This window comes from Palaemon carinicauda, chromosome 21 (assembly GCF_036898095.1).
Source record: "Palaemon carinicauda isolate YSFRI2023 chromosome 21, ASM3689809v2, whole genome shotgun sequence".
Lineage (NCBI taxonomy): Eukaryota > Metazoa > Arthropoda > Malacostraca > Decapoda > Palaemonidae > Palaemon > Palaemon carinicauda.
In genome coordinates this window covers 111,943,681-111,961,435 of record NC_090745.1, presented here as the reverse complement: position 1 = coordinate 111,961,435, position 17,755 = coordinate 111,943,681, and the positions used below count along the sequence as shown (strand labels likewise).

The 17,755-nt window shown below is 39.5% G+C and overlaps 1 protein-coding gene across 3 annotated transcripts in view; it reads left to right on the top strand.

Annotated features, from left to right (window-relative positions):
* Window positions 1-17,755, top strand: part of LOC137615408 (choline transporter-like 1) — a 92,628-nt gene that overhangs the window by 30,262 nt on the left and 44,611 nt on the right. For all 3 annotated transcript variants that reach the window (XM_068345275.1, XM_068345276.1, XM_068345274.1), the window contains exon 5: window positions 14,288-14,401. In XM_068345275.1, the coding sequence (XP_068201376.1) occupies window positions 14,288-14,401 (114 nt within the window). The remainder of the gene's footprint in view (window positions 1-14,287; window positions 14,402-17,755) is intronic.

Below are 17,755 nucleotides of genomic sequence, written 5' to 3'. Positions count from 1 at the left end.
TCAGATGTGACGCCTGCCAAGGAAGAATTCACCTAGGCACAGGACGACCAGGTTTCTGATGCTCTTTGCCCTCCTATTTTGCTTCCTGAGAACATTGATTGTTTCCTCTCCTGGCAAGACAAGTCTCCTCATGCTTGTTCTCCATGACTATTATTTCCCAGGGGATTGGCCATGTGCCACATTTGAGAATTATTGGTTAGGTATCTGCTATAGGGAATTATTACGGTCATTAGTAGCAATCAGGAAACATACAGTTGGAAATTAAACTCGTTCTTTGGGTAATCATTTAGTCACCAGGATTTGGTACACGTCTCACCTGTTCTTGTTCAGTGCCAGCATTACTAGATTAGAAATCTTGAGCGAGGGCTTTTGACGAACTGAAACTGCTCCTCAGCCTAGATCTTCCCATGCTTGGAAACTAGTCCAGGACATGGGATCTTATTTTGCACAAGGGCTTCCTAGGTGCAAAGGTCTTACAATGGGTGACTTCTTGGGTCTGATCTCAGAACTCACCAAGCACTGAGATACCACATGATGTTCACACGATCTTAAAGATCCTCCCTAATGAAAGACCGGCTGGCACGTATCATAGGGGATGAAGGATTTTTTTGGTGAAACATTTAGATGATGTGATTGAAGATGTATCAGAAGACTGATCAGTAGGAGATGCGTATATGTGTCTGTTACCATCTCTCTCCCCTTGGCAGAGACAACGTGGTACCGTATCGTGAATATTCCTCTCGGCGATGGGACCCTAGTAAATTCTTGCCTTGTTCACGAGGTAAGATGATACATACCAGGAATGTACCCATCGCCGAGTGGTGAGTAGTTATATTGATACACAGCACGGGATGACTGGCTTCACGTTTCTCCCTTAAATGAAGCCTTGGTCCAATAAAGAGACGAATTCCTACAGTTCTGTTTCGAACTGATGTTCATCGTGAATTAGGAGCAGGCTCAGTTGATATTCACACAGGAAATGGTGGTTAGAATCTGGGACAACAAAGGTGTTTCCCTTGGATGTATGTATATACACGTGGTAACACAAAGGCACGTCGGACGGGATGTGAGAGAGCGGCGAGGTGTTATCTACGCCGCGACCAGATGCTTACTGACGATCCAAACCTAGCAGCGTGCTCTAGCACGCTGACCTCGGGTCGCCTCAGGGCGAGTATCCATCCGCCACAGAGAGACCCGACAAGGGAAAACGGAGATAGGGGGGAACTACACAAAGTTCTTGGTCGGTTAGAGAGATCCCAGATACTCTTAAGAAAGTAGTTCGAGGTAAGTACTGTTAGGAAAAATGCAAATTACTTAAAATTTGTGATATATATACATATATATATATATATATATACTGTATATATATATATATATATATATATATATATATATATATATATATATATATATATATATATATATATACTGTATCTATATACAGTAGGGTCCCGAATTATGCGAGAATTTGGTCGATGAAAGGCCTCGTGTAATTGGAAATTCGTATATTTCGAAACACATCATGGCGGCAAACAGCAACCTACCCGTCAATTTTTTTTCACTCCATTTCTAGCTTTCTAGCTATATATATACTGTATATACACTGTGTGTGTGTATGTATGTGTGTATATATATATATATATATATATATATATATATATATACTGTAGCTTTTATCTTAACAATACTGTAAGAAATCCTTCTTATAGATTTTTTTTATAAAATACTGTACAAAATTTCTTTTATGGATAAATAAAACAATAAAAAGTTGTTAAAGTTTTGATAATTTTCTATGACTGTAGTATTTACTACTGTACTATGCATAGCTTACTGTTTTCAGTATTTTCCGAATGATGTAGAATTATTTCCTATAGATACAAAAAACAAAAAAGGGTTTTCAAGGTTTGATACAGTACGTATCTAGCAATAGTTAAAAATTACAGTATAGTACTGTATATCCATGATGACACTCCCACACGTAAACACGGCCACTAGGCGCAAGTGTGCAATAGGCTGCTGTACGATAATCACGCTTTTTTTGCCCTGAGCGGTCATTTCACAAATGATAATTTTTCAAAGTTAATATAATTTCTTTATGCTTATAATTCGTAATTATAGTTAAAAGTAGGGATATTAATTAAATGGTTGAGTAAAAAAAACAATTAATACTATTATTTAATTTCAAATGGCTACATAATACTGAATATTCTAATGGGTTCTTTTTATCTTCAATCGTAAATCTTACGCCTGGATAAGCAACAAAAGGAAAGGGATAGGTCTCTCTCTCTCTCTCTCTCTCTCTCTCTCTCTCTCTCTCTCTCTCTCTCTCTCTCTCTCTCTCTCTCCATATCGTTTCCTGTATAGTTTTCAAATATGTTCGTCATACATTTGTACATTATTTATCCACTTTATTCTCTCTCTCTCTCTCTCTCTCTCTCTCTCTCTCTCTCTCTCTCTCTCTCTCTCTCTCTCTCTCTCTCTCTCTCTCTCGGCGTTTCCTTTCCCTTTATAGTTTTGTGAAATTTCGTTGTCCAGTCATTCGGTAATGAGAAGTCATTTTCGCTTTCGACATCGAAAGAAAACTTTGTTTCTTCAATATACTCATCACTGGAGGATTCAGAACTAGTGCTCTCATTATCAAACAGGTTATCATTATCAAATTCCACAACAAGAATATCATTTATTTCATCTAAAGAAATAACCTTCCTCTTTAGACCTTTCATTACAAAAGGAACAACAAATAACCACTTATGCATGAACGCCCGAGCGCACTGATAGGAAACCAGTTCAAACCAGAGTTTTGTAACATCAAGCTACCTTCAGAAAAATAGTTGCCAGACATCATATAAGTTTCTATTCACAGTCCCCATATGCTGAGAGTGTTGCCAAGTGGTGATCCTATACTTACTATACGAGTAAAGTAACATCACGAGACTGACGGCTTGTAAAAGGCAATTAAAGTCATGAACGGAATATACAGTTGAAGGCGGTACCGAGTAGATCGTGGTGAACGGTTTATCACGTGGGTGACGCTTAACAGGTTAAAAAAACATTTTATATAGTTCGGTATTTTCTCTATCCATCCTCTCCCAGAAAACCTTCAAATGTGAATTATCGGAATGTGTGCAGATCTTGGCAGTGCGATAACTAGTTAGCGACTGAGAATAAAAAAAATAAAAAGCCCGATTGACGATGCTGATGAAGAGGATATCGAATACCGATTTTTCCCTAATTGATTTTTTCTACGTTCTGTCTAATCCAATGTACAGTACATTCTTATGTAAAGGGCGAACCCCAACATTTCTTGATGCTGCTACACTTTAATTATAGATATTTTACCACCTATTTATAATCTTTATTTATAATAACATCTTTAGTAAAAGCTCTTCAATATCACTTTCAGGAGTAAATGCGTTTATGATCGACGATGAAACGTAAAAAAAAAAAACGTTTTCCTTTTAAGAAGGCGTTTTTTTAGGAAAAAAAACACGAAACAAAATTGCTCATATTTCATATATTTTGATTTTCTAAGGATAAATAAAACATTAATTATAACATTATTATTACATAGTACCTGGTAAGATATCTTTTGCCGCAAAAGTTAACCTATAGACAGATGTTAAAATTGGTTAGCGAGTTCGTTATGATCGGCGATGGAACGTACTAAACAAAGTAATGGGTTTGGTTGTGGTGACATGTTTGGCAGTAGCATGATATAAAATAGTCTTTATTTTGATGGTTTTTAATTTAAAGTTTAATGAATAAGGATTTTTCACCATAATCACAACGTAAGTATAAAAATTAATTAGTACAAATATGGAATATTATACATATAGGTGTTGGACAGTTAGGCTAGGCCTAGCGACAAGTTCACACAACAGATGGGCAAACCTTAACATTTTTCATCCAAAACTAGTCTTAAAATGTTTGAACAGAAATCTTTCTCTCACATTCTCCCCCCCCCCCTTCTCAGACATCGGGGAACCATCACCCCCCCCCCCCAATACAATTAAGAAAACAATAGATTTCCTACGCTTCGCGGTGCTTGACTCGCGGATTTAGAATGCTCCTCGCAAATACAGGAAAATTAATTTTTAAAAACTATCGATCGCGTAATTGAGGAATCGCGTAATTGAGGAATCGCGTAATTAGAACACGTGTAATTCGGGACCCTACTGTATATATATATAGAGAGAGAGAGAGAGAGAGAGTGTGTGTGTCCATGTGTGTTTTGTTCTGTAGATTGGTCAATGCCTTTGGTGCTAGGAAGATAGACCCTACAATCTTGTTAATTGTACTGAGCCGAGAAAGATAGCACAGTCTTGTCTAGATTCCAAGGGGGGTAGGGGTGTAGCCTGTGTGGTGAGACATCTGTTTCTAGCTTCCCTCCTGGTCCAAGAACACAATGTTGGGAGGTTAGGTTATGCCCTAGGGCTACCAATCAACACCTGTGTTTAGTAGGGTTTCCCCCCTCCCAACTGTGAATCTCCTTTTTAAAAGGATGAGGGTTTGTTTTTGTATCAGAACAAGTATTTAGTCATTAGATTTTGCCTAACTATGCAAACCTGAGCCCTTTTAAGGTTTACTGCTCACCTCATCATCCCTGCATATGCTAAGCTGTGGCTTTTTGAATGGAGATTTTGGTCATGCAGAAGAGCAGCCTAATCCAGCCCCCCTCTCCATCACACTCCTGCTGCACTCCCACACAGGATGTATTATTTCTCTCTTAATAGGGTCAGCAGAAGTAGACTTATAGTATTCCTATTTGAAATGACTCCGGGTTTATAGTTAGGAAAAATGCAATTTTCAATATTAATCTTACCCGATGATCATGTAGCTGTCAACTCTGTTGCCCGACAGAAATCTAAGGTCGGGATACGCCAGCGATCGCTATACAGGTGGGGGTGTACACAACAGCGCCATCTGTGAGCAGGTACTCAAGTACTTCTTGTCAACAAGAACTCAATTTTTCCTCTGTCGTGCCACAGGCAAGACCTACTAAATACGCCGTCCCTAACTGGATTTGTTTTCACAACGTTTTGGTGAAGTACACTATTCCAGTTTTGAGCTTTCGCTATGCAGGGGTTTTATCTTCATTTCAAAACTTGAACTCGTTTTGGATAGATTTAATTATGGTGAAGAAGAGAGTATGGACTCTCTTTCACTTTTAAATGGCCGACCCTTCCCTTAGACGGAAGTGTTGGTGACGAAGAGAGTATGGTCTCTCTTTCACTTTTTAATGACCGACCCTTCCCTTAGACGGAAGTGTGTTTAGGTTTTTGGTAATTTTGCTATTTATTTTATATCTCTCCGCCATTTATAGGCCTCTTCGATTAACTTTCCATTTATTATAAACTTATAAAAAATTAATTTTTATGTTTGTTTATATACGACCTTTCCTAATAGTAGGCGGTCCTTACTTGGAACCGAAGTTAATTAACATTGAGCCCGTCATATCGTATTTCCTTTTAAGAATGTATACTTTTTTAATTTTAATGTTTTTGAAAGAATTTCTTTGATAGTCTCGTACTGTTTTCAAAGATGAACTAACGTTTAGTTTAGTCTCCGCAGTTGTTGACGTTCAGAACGTTCAACATGCGCTCTATCGTTACGATAGAGAGAGAGTATTTCACGGTTTCACGTTGCAGTAAGAGTAAACCGATTCTAGCGTTTCGTTCATTCTTTCTTAGCTTAAATGGTTTTAATTCTAATAAAGGAACTTTTTATTTGGGAAACCTTTCAGTTTTTTTCCTTTAACAAATAATATGTTTTAACAATATATAATTGGGCTCATCTCTCAGGTTCTAAGTCAAGAGAGAGAGAGAGAGATAGAGACGGTGGGAGAGAGAGGAGAATAAACGTTTCGTTCAAGCAGGTAACGTTGTTCTCGTTTTTTTTTTTTTACTCTTCTCCCTAGTCGCTATAGGGGAAGAAGGTAAAACGTTTCTAGAGTTTTATTCTTGTTCCCAGGCTTTATGCGGTGAGAGATTTTAAACGTAGTTTATTTGATCTAGTGTTTAGTCTCTTTTCCAGCCACTGAATTCTTTATCTTTCATTATGTTTTTCTGTTGCATTGTAAAACTGTTTTCGCAATTACTACCTTATAATGAAGGATAGGATTGCGTGTTTCAGGTACAAATCACTTAAAGTTTCGAGTTCAGTGAAATCAGTGCAAACAGAAAATCAAAAGTGATAAAGTGATATGCGCAAAGTGTTACAGTGTTGCGTTCGAGGGTTCGTCTGTTCGTGCCAGTTGTTCACCTAGTCCGATACCTCTTACAAGCTCCCATGCCACAGGGGAGAAGTAATGTCGAAGGACTTATGGGTTCCACAGGCCTTGATCGACGAACAGACGTTTCCCTCCGTGGTTTCGGGTGTATCTACACACGTTGCCGACGTGATCACCCCACCCACACAAAGACGAGAGAGCCCGTTTATTCCTCGTCTGCGGAAGAGGTTTCTCGCAGAAACCATGGACCAAACTTGCAGCTTTTAAGTGCAGGTCGGTCCCTTCCGCGCAAGTCCAACGGCCTAGGTGTAGCCACTGGGTCAGTTCGGACTCGCTGCAGTCTTCGACGACTGCACACCCAGGGTTGCCAGATTTTCTATATGAGTTAAAAAACCTATATGTAGAAAAAGGCCAAATATATAGTACTTAATATCCGCATATTTTTCATGATATTACTGAAGGCCAATTGAAAAAAAAAAAAAAAAAAAAGGGTCAAATTTGAGGTTTTTTGGCCTGGAAAAAGGCCAACCTGGCAACCCTGTGCACACCTTCCGAGAGAGGCAAGGCGGTACCGCAACAGGCAGTAACTCCGTCTGTTGCCGCACCAGCTGTTTTAGACCCTCAGTCACAACGGACAGTAGCTCCGTTTGTTGCCGTCTTTTATAGACCCTAGTGGTCCATACTGCAGATATGCAGTCTCAGCTTGCTTCCTTCATGCAGGAGTATCGTGCTGAGAAGGTTGACACTGCACCTGTTAACCTACAACCTGCCACGGTTGTGCGTTCAGCAGATACTGCGGCTGCCTGCTCCCACACTCCACCTGTGAGAGCTCCACCACCGATGCGCAGTCAACCCTGCCAGACGCATGTTCATGCTACACCCTCCGTTGACATGCGTGAGCTACCGCATCAGCAGTGGGAAGGTGCTGTCAAGCTGCCGTGTTTTGCCGCAATGCGGCATGCTCCGCAACCCACGGCAGTCTCTCCCACGCACCAGCACTCCGCTTTTGTTGTTGCCAGCTCCCACACTCCGACTGCGGAGAAGGTTGACGATGCACCCGTGGGCTTACAGCCTTCCACGGTTGTGCGCCCGGCATGGCTGCCTGCTCCCACACTCTTGTTGTGAGAGCTCCTCCACCCATGCACAGTCAACCCTGCCAGACGTATGATGACTCCCACAGACACACGGAGCACTCCGTTGCCGTGCGTGAGCTACCACAAGCTGCCGTGTTTTGACACGGTGTGTCAGCCTCCGCAACACACTGTGGTTACCGCCACTCGCCCGCAGCAAACTAGTCAGTCAAGAGTTGAGGCTTCCCCACACAACTTTGGTTGTTGCCAACTCACAGACTGTCAAACAGTTACATGACGTTGCCTTCTGGTCTGCTACTATACACCAGTGCTGTATGTCCTCACGCTCCTGTTGTGGTTGACAGTTCAGTTTTTGACAGTTCACAGACTGTCAAGCAGTTTCATAACGTTGCCTTCTGGTCTGCTGCTTATGCTCCAGTGAAACCCTCACTGAGATAACCTAGCTTTTCTCGGACATGGTTCCTGTAGATGAGAAAGTGCTGTTCTCCCTCCTTCTGATATTCCCTTGAGGACTCTGTCATTTGGAGAGGAGCCTTAAGCTGCTTAGCCTCCTATGGACTTTAATTAAAGCATAACATGCTTCCAGGGAGGGTAAATGGTTCCGCTTCAGTCGCTACCCCGTCTGTTGCCACACCTGCTCCCATAGACCTTGGGCTTTGTTGCAAGACATGCAGTCCAAGCTTAGTCCTTGATAGAGGATTTTTTACGGAGAAGAACCTTCTTGCCAACAACCTTCCTACCGGTTGGTTGTACGCCCTGTGGACGCTGAGATTTCCTACTCACGTCCGCCAGTTGAGATGATTCCTCCTCCGGTGCGACCCAGTGTGGGTTGCCAGTCGCACGTTAACGTTAAGCGACTCTCGGAGGTGGTTGTGGACGTTCAGTGTGTCACTAGGAAGACGTTCAACAACCAGCAGAGGTGACTTGTTGTGACGCAGTGCGGCAACCTCAGCAACCCTATAGGGGTTGTCTGCACAACCCAGACAGTCTAGACAGTTTAGGGTTGTCGCTGTACTTTCTTGCTTCCCCATGGTTGACAGTTCACAGACTGTGCAGCAGTACCATGATCTTGTGTCCGGCTCAGTCACGCATCCACCAGTGCGACCGGATTCAGCGAGTCAGACGTTGCCCACTCCGTTGCCGTTTCCTCATCAGTTTCGGATGAGGAACCCTCTGATGAGGACATGGCTGAACAAGACGATCAACCCCCAGCCCTGCTATCCATCCAGAAGATGCTGAAGAAGGAACGCGGCCCTGTCAGGCTGTGGAAGAGTCTGGTTAAGACACTGTCATCCGTGGTTCAATTGGTGTCACTTGGAAGACTACACCTCCGTCCTCTTCGGTTTCATCTAGCTCTTCACTGGAAAAGGACAAGACGCTAGAAGCGGTCTAGATCCCGGTTTCCGGAAGATAAGTCTGGTCTGACTGGATGAAAGGACTTTATCAACCTTTGATAGGTTTTTCCCCTGACTGTTCAGACTCCCAACCACGTTCTCTTCTCAGACGCATCGGACGTAGGCTGGGGTGCGACCTTAGGCGGTAGGGAATGCTCGGGATTATGGAACTCGAGTCAAAGGACAATGCATTTCAACTGCAAGAAGCTTCTGGCAGTACGTCTGACCTGGAAAAGCTTCAGGTCTCTCCTTCAAGGCAAAGTAGTGGAGGTGAACATGGTCAACTCCCTGCTTTGATGTACATCTCCTAGCAAGGAGGGACCTACTCTCTGACATGGTACGAGTTCGCAAGTGACCTCCTCTCCTGTTCAACAGGTCTAGACTTTTCACTAGTAACAAGTTTCTTCCAAGGCAACTTGAATGTCTTAGCAGATTGTCTCAGTAGGGAGGGACAATAATTCCAACATATTGGACTCTCCACTAGGATGTATGCAAGAGACTTTGGGTCTCCTGGGGCCAGCCAACCATAGATCTCTTCGCAACCTCGATGTCCAAGAGGCTCTCAATACTTTGCTCACCTATCCCGGACCCAGCAGTAGTTCTTTTAGATGCCTTTCTACTTGATTGGTCTCATCTAGATCTATATGCATTCCCTCCGTTCTAGATTGTCAACAAGGTACTGCAGAAGTTCGCCTCTCACGAAGGGGCAAGTGGACGCTAATTGCTCCCCTCTGGTCCGCGAGAGAATAACTTACCGAGGTACTTCGATGGCTAGTAGACGTTCCCAGAACTCTTCCCCTAAGGGTGGACCTGCTACGTCTGCCACGCGTAAAGAAGGTACTCCAAGGCCTCCACGCTCTTCGTCTCACTGCCTTCAGAGTATCGAAATACTCTCGAGAACTAGAGGTTTTTCGAAGGAGGCAACCAGAGCGATTGCTAGAGCAAGGAGAACATCCACCCTTAGAGTCTACCAATCGAAGTGGGAAATCTTTCGAAACTGGTGCAAGTCAGTATCCGTTTCCTCGACCAGTACCTCTGTAACTCAAATAGCTGACTTCCTCTTATATCTGAGGAAAGAGCGATCTCTTTCAGCTCCCACTCAAGGGTTACAGAAGCATGTTGGCATCAGTCTTCCGTCACAGAGGCTTAGATCTTTCCACAATAAAGATCTACAGGACCTCCTTAAGTCTTTTGAGACCACGAAGGAGCGTCGTTTGGTTACACCTGGTTGGAATTTAGACGTGGTTCTAAGATTCCTTATGTTAGACAGGTTCGAACCACTTCAATCAGCCTCCCTGAAAGATCTCACCTTTAAGACTCTTTTCCTGATATGCTTAACCACAGCTAAAAGAGTCAGTGAGATTCATGCCTTCAGCAAGAACATCGGATTTTCATCCGAAACGGCTACATGTTCTACATCTTGGTTTTCTAGCCAAACACGAGCTGCCTTCTCGGCCTTGACCAATATCGTTCGATATTCCAAACTTATCGTATGGTTGGAAATGAACTAGAAAGAGTATTATGTCCTGTAAGAGCTCTTAAGTTCTTTTTTAAAACCTTTACGAGGCCCGTCTGAAGCTTTATGGTGTTCAGTTAAGAATTCATCTTTGCCTATGTCAGAGAATTCTTTATCCTATTATTTTCAGACTGTTAATACGAGAAGCTCATTCCCTTCTGAATGAGGAAGACCAAGCTTGGCTGAAGGTAAGGACACACGAAGTTAGAGCTGTCACAACTTCCGTGACCTTTAAACAAAATAGATCTCTGCAAAATATATTCGACGCAACCTTTTGGAAAAGCTAATCAGTGTTCGCGTCTTTTATCTTTAGAATGTCCAGTCTCTTTACGAGAACTGCTACACTCTGGGACCATTCGTAACAACGAGTGCAGTAGTGGTGGGGGCTCCACCACTACAATTCCCTAATTCCAGAACCTTTTTAATGAGGTCCTTTAGTATGGGTTGCAACCCTTCATACTTCAGCTCCTAGGAGTCGCTCAGCATCCTATGAGGATCGCGAGGCTCAGTAAGGAAGACGTACTTAAAAAGGCAGAGTAATTGTTCAAGTCGTCTTCCTTACCAGGTACTTATTTATTTTATGCTTGTTATTTTGAATAACTGCTAAAATGAAATACGGGATACTTAGCTTCTAATGTTAACATGTATGCTGGTCTCCACCCACCACCCTGGGTGTGAATCAGCTACATGATCATCGGGTAAGATTAATATTGAAAAATTTTATTTTCCTTAGTAAAATAAATTTTTGAATATACTTACCCGATGATCATGAATTTAAGGACCCTCCCTTCCTCCCCATAGAGAACCAGTGGACCAAGGAGAAAATTGAGTTCTTGTTGACAAGAAGTACTTGAGTACCTGCTCACAGATGGCGCTGTTGTGTACACCCCCACCTGTATAGCGATCGCTGGCGTATCCCGACCTTAGATTTCTGTCGGGCAACAGAGTTGACAGCTACATGATCATCGGGTAAGTATATTCAAAAATTTATTTTACTAAGGAAAATAACATATTACTAAAATTTGTGTTATTGTAAGGCAAAAGTATTTATTTTATTAAAAAATTTATTTACTAGAGTACATTTTTTTTTATCAAACTTTAAAGCTGCTTGTTATTTGAATGTGTTAGGCCACTAATTAAAAACCTATAACTGTCATGTCTATACAATACAGTACTGTACTGTAGCTTTAACTTCCAATAATATAAAATTGTAAAGACTTTTTTAATATTTAAGGAATGTAGATATATTGAACTGAAATTTGAATGTATGGGGAAAATCGTAAGATAAAGATTGCTTCTATAAAAATTTATTGTAAAATATGAATAAGGAAACAAATGATCTTATCTATATGAAACGAAGGATAAAAGTATGTGATTTCATTTGTGATCTTTGCATTTTTTTTTTCATCTCTCAGCTGGAAATGATAAAGTTAAAGGTAAGTTTAAATTTTAGAGAAAGTAGAGTTGATATTGTACATGTTGAGACTATTTGAGTAGACAAACTACTTAATTTTTAGAAGAAAATTTGACTAGAATATATTTAGATGTTTTGAAGGAAATTGCTTCGTTGTAAAATACATTTAGTTCATGGAAAAATCAATTTATTAGAATATACTGTATTATGTTGTTTTTCTATAGTTATACCGTAGTATTTCCTCCTTACACATCCTTAAAGTATTGATACCTTTTTAGATTAGATGTAGTAAATTAAGTATCATGAATTACTGCATCTTTTTTAAATTCCTCATTTTACCATAGATGTTAAGCAACATACTATGCAATGTTCCTTTATCAGGTAATATAATGGCATGACATTAGTACAGGAATGTTGCAGTTGTGTGAAGTTTTGTTATGATCATTTCGTCAATTTTAGCTATGAATTCATTCATCATCGCAAGGTTAGACATACAGTTTTTAATTTGGTTTGTTTCTATTATTATTATTATTATTATTTCTTGCTAAACTACACCCCTAGTTGGAAAAGCAGGATACTATAAGCCTAAGGGCCCCAAGAGGGAAAATAGTCCAGTGAGGAAAAGAATCGACGTTTAATAAAATATTTTAAGAACAGTAACAACGTTGAAATAAATATTTCCTATAAAACCTCTAAAAAGTTTAACAAAAAACGAGGAAGAGAAATTAGATAGAATAGTTTGCCTGAGTGTACCCTCAACCAAGAGAACTCTAACCCAAGACAGTGGAAGACCATGGTACAGAGGCTATGACACTACCCAAGACTAGAGAACAATGGTTTGATTTTGGTGTGTCCTTCTCCTAGAAGAGCTGCTTACCATAGCTAAAGAGTCTCTTCTACCCTTCCCAAGAGGAGAGTACGGACTGAACAATTAGAGTGCAGTAATTAACCCCTTGAGCAAAGAAGAATTGTTTGGTAATCTCAGTGTTGTCAGGTGTATTAGGACAGAGGAGAATCTGTAAAGAATATGCCAGACTATTCGATGTATGTATAGGCAAAGGGAAAGGGAAATGTAACCAGAGAGAAGGGTCCTATGTAGTACTGTATGGCCAGTCAAAGGACCCCATAACACTCTAGCGGTAGTATTAAGCCTTCATTTATACTGTAAATTCTCACCAAAGTTCATACTAGTGCCAAATGATATTCGAATTTAGGAAACTTGTGACTTTTTGGCAGAAATCTCTAATGGTTTCCTAGGTAGAGGAAGAATTAAATGTGTCTTTGTTGTCTCAAGTAATTTATCTGTATGACAATTTGTTTCTTTCCTAGTTCATGGAAGAGATAGATTAATTGGTCAAAGCATCGTACTTAGGAGAATTGTTTAGGTACTGAAGGTTTGTTAATAATCAAGCTTATTGTTTTGATAGAAAAAGGGTAACTTCAATGAAACTGTGCATGAATACAGTATACTATAAAATGATGATTGGATTACCCACGGAGATCAACTTGAATTTATGCCAAATTTTCGTATTAAAAAGTATATATTAGTTCATAGATATATCTCAAACGTTTTTCCTTCCAGTTTAAACCCAAATATCCATCTGTAAATTTTTTTCTATAATGGCCATATAAGTATTTATTCTTTTCCTACCATAGTGATATTTATATTAGATGATGAAATGGCACTAAAAATAAAAATACTTTAGTGGTACTTGAAATAGTTAGGTTAAAGTTTGAAAAGAGCTTATTCTTTCATAATTGTTTATTATAAAGTAGTCAAATGAGGCCACTAAATTGCATATAGGGGCTCTTAAAGCTAGTTCACCTAACTTGGTCTTAAATAATTACTGGAGATTAGAGCCTGGTAAGATTGAAGTAGTAGGTAGGAAGAGTCCAACAATACCAAATGAAAGATATATTGGAAAATATTGTTGTTGTTTGATGTAAAAATCGGCTTCTATTGATTTTACATTTTAAATTCCAACCTGATTCTTTTAAGGGTCTTTTTTTTTTCTGTTCATGTCTCCTTTCCCAAATCTAAAATTTTCTCTACTTTAGAGTTCAAGTATTTGTCATTACTGTGATCAAAACTTTATCTGTCTATGCATAGAACACAATGAAATTCGGTTTGAATTTTTCTGATAGACAAAGGAGGAGCATGTGTTTTTGGTATATTTTGTGCTCTAACATTGTCCATTTTCCTTTCTTTTTTCAGGTGGGTCTTGAATTTTCATTTTTTCATTACTGTATACTGTAAATGCCCACAAATATTCAGAGTTTTGCCAAATTGACATCACTACTTTCATGGTTTGGACATTATTTATTATCAGATAAGTTAACTTTTTGAACAGTAGGAATAGCAATACTGTATTTTTTTGCCCACCATGAATACTGATGTAACATGGTGAATATGATAAGGAGCTTGGGGAATAGTTAACAGAGGTAAGTCATGTAGCAGCCATAAGAGGTTGGAATCAAACAAAATTGAAAAGTATCTCAATGTACTGTATGCTAACTATAGATAAGATTAAAGTTTGTTGAATTTTTTGGCTGCATGGTGTCATTTTAAATGAAGGAATTGGATGCCTTGTATATAATTTCAAGGGAAACAAAAATATATTTTAATACCATAATTTTTTCCAGGTATGACTATTTCAAATACAGTGAAGATGTGAGTCACTTCAAGAATGATAGTCATGTTCCTCTTAACGACAGCTCTTCATTTACCATTTGTCCCAACCGTCCAGTGTTTCAAAGGTAAGGAAATATGAGGTACTCTCAACCCTTTTACCCCCAAAGGACGTACCGGTACGTTTCACAAAAGCCATCCCTTTACCCCCATGGACGTACCGGTACGTCCTTGCAAAAAAATGCTATAAAAATTTGTTTTTTTCATATTTTTGATAATTTTTTGAGAAAATTCGGGCATTTTCCAAGAGAATGAGACCAACCTGACCTCTCTATGACAAAAATTAAGGCTGTTAGAGCAATTTAAGAAAAATATACTGCAAAATGTGCTGGGAAAAAAATAACCCCCGGGGGGTTAAGGGTTGGAAATTTTCAAAGAGCCTGGGGGTAAAAGGGTTAATGAAAAGATTCAGATTTTCTGTACTGTATTTGAGTTTTATGAGCAATATTAAATCTGCAGTTTGTGATCATATATTCCAAGTCTAGAACCAAACTTCCATGTTAATTGAAATCTCTGGTAAAATCTGCATTTTGTTATACGATAATCCCTCGGTTATCACTGGTGCTCCATTCCAGGAACCCCAGCAATAGCTGAAAAAACTGCAAAGTAGACACAGAAATCTACAGTATATTTTTTGTTAGTTTTTACATTTTTCATGTTCTTTTGATTTCCTTCATAAATTTAGGTTTTTATAAACCCTATAAAAACTTATAAACCTGTTATACACTTTTAAAACAATTTTTTAAGCCAAAAGTTACTTTTACTGTAGATACATTCTTACGTATATGCAAATGGAAAAATTTAAATCTGAACACTTATTAATGTATGTACAGCTTGGCCAGGTTTCCTTGACCATTTACTGTGGCCAAAAAGTACAGCTGTATTTAAAATAAACAAGATTTTAATAACACAGATGACTACTGTATATCCAATAATAAATACAATATATTACTGTATTGTACTATGAGATAAAAAACAGTAAATATATATCTCTTCCATTTTTTTCATTTGTAAGCTCTTTGAAACTACTGGCTACTCTTTCCAAGTCAGCTGATTAAGGAAAACTAGCATCATCGTCATTGCTAGTCATTTGTGTTAAGCAATCTCCTCCAAACAATTTTGCCAGCCTCACTGAGTAATCTGTCTACAGCTGAGTAGTGAATTTTGTCAGGAAAGAATCCTTTATAGTCTTTTTTCGTCTCCTTTACAGCCCTCTCAATATTTTGGAGACACGTAATGGTGTACCCATACCAGTACAGTACTCCTTCAGCAAGAAGATATCTGTGTCCATAGACTCAACCAGATGTTGAAGTGCCTTGAAATCACAAATAACACCATGAGATCTTATAATACAGGTTAATTACATGTCCTCCAGCATTGTCCATTAGAAGAAACGCTTTAATATTAAGACCTTTTCTGGCAAGATAAAACTTGATTTTGGGAATGAAGCACTGGTGAAACCAAGCCTATGTCAGTACTTTCATGTTATTGTTATTATTATTATTACTTGCTAAGCTGCAATCCTAGTTGGAAAAGCAGCAAGGGCTCCAAAAGGAAAAATAGCCCTGGGAGGAAAGGAAATACATCAACTGCATGAGAAGTAATGAATATAAGATTTCTTAAGATTGGTGACAGATAAAATAGATCTGTCATGTTTAAACTATTAAGTGAGACTTTCACTGCATGTTTGAACTTCTGAAGTTCTGCAGATTCAGCTGCCTGAATAGGATCATTCCATAATCTGGTCACAGCTGGAGAAGGCACAAATGTTAGAATTAACTGCATACTGTACATAGTATTATGTAAAAGATGGTACAATCTGGGAAGATCTGAATGCAAAGGATGGTCGGAATTATGAAAAATCTAATGCAACATGCATAGAGAACTAACTGAGTGACATTTCTAGAAATTAATATCTAGATTGGGAATGAAAAATTTAGTAGACTGCAAGTTCTTGTCTAACAAATTAAAATGAGATTCAGCAGCTGAAGACCAGATAAAACAATATTCAAAGTTGGGCAGAATGAAAGAATTAAAAAATTTCTTCAGAATACTGTAGATTGATCACTGAAAATCTTGAGACTTTCTCAAGCTTGCCTCTCCCACTTTCTAGGCAATGGATGTTTTATGCCACTGAGAAAGCCACATCTATGCCTCTACAGGCAGATCCATCAGTTTTTGCTCTGACAGGGAGGCACTCACTGGAGAGACTCAAGGCTGAAGGTGCATCATTCTCGGCCGCTGAGTCTGCGATTTCATGCATAGAGAGGGTTTTCATGAAGAGTAGCAAAATACAGTAGACGTTTTGGATACCTCACGAGGTCTTCATCCTTGGTGTATCAAGTGAAATGGTCCATTTTATGTGGTTGATCTCTCCCCTCAGAGCCACCACACCCCTTGTAGCAGATTTTTTGCTTCACCTCTGAGATGTGGAATTTTTGCTTCATCTGCGGGAGGAAAAACTTAGCTCATTATCAGCGGTGAAAGACCATCACTCATGCAAGGAATTGGATGCAGGTTTATTGCTAAGATCCAAAATCCATCATTACCTGATTCTAGTTTCATATCCTTTTAAGATTTCGAGTCATAAGGAAGTAACGAATGATCCTGATCGGCTTGTCTTGTGTCCTGTGATGGCGTTAGACGCTATCTCAAACACATATTTAGAGCTTGACCTCATTTAAAACATCTTTTTGTTAGGTCTGGTAAGAATAAAAAAAATAAACTAAGAATACCATCTCTACATGGATCAGAGAAGTCATGGACCGAGCAATCAATCCTTTTCCTTCCTCCCATAGAGGGGGCACAACCCAGAGCTCACAATTTCATGGGCGTAAGCACATCCATGGCACTTAGGAAGACCTTTCAGTGACTCAGGTTTTACAAGCGGTCATCTGGAAACACCACACTACCTTCACAGCCCACTACCTGAAGGACTTGACCCACAGGTCTCTAGACATGTTTTTTCTAGAACCTGTCATAGCTGCTTAGCTGCCTGAGCTGCTTTTACAGGACCACTAGCAGGTGATCTAGGGCAGAGGTTATGTATCAGTCTGGTATGAATGTTAGAATGACTGGCCATTTCTTTTCTTCACCTTCTCCTCTCTTAGGGCACAGCATCCAATATCCTGTCAGATGGATTCATTGGCTAGGTAAGCCCCGTGTAGTTCATAGATGTTTTATAATTTTATAGAAGTGTCATCCCTACACTTCTTAAAAGGGGGAGTATGGTTTGTCTGGGTATACCATTTTATTACATGTATTGGAAACCTGTTTCTTAACATTGCCTGACACAATTATCACAATAGTGTTCTTATGTTCACTCTCCTTTAGTACATGGGCCATTGTCCCAATGGTATTTTCAAGCCACTGATTAATGATGGGTAAGGATTCTCACTCCACGCATTATCATGCTTGAGTGC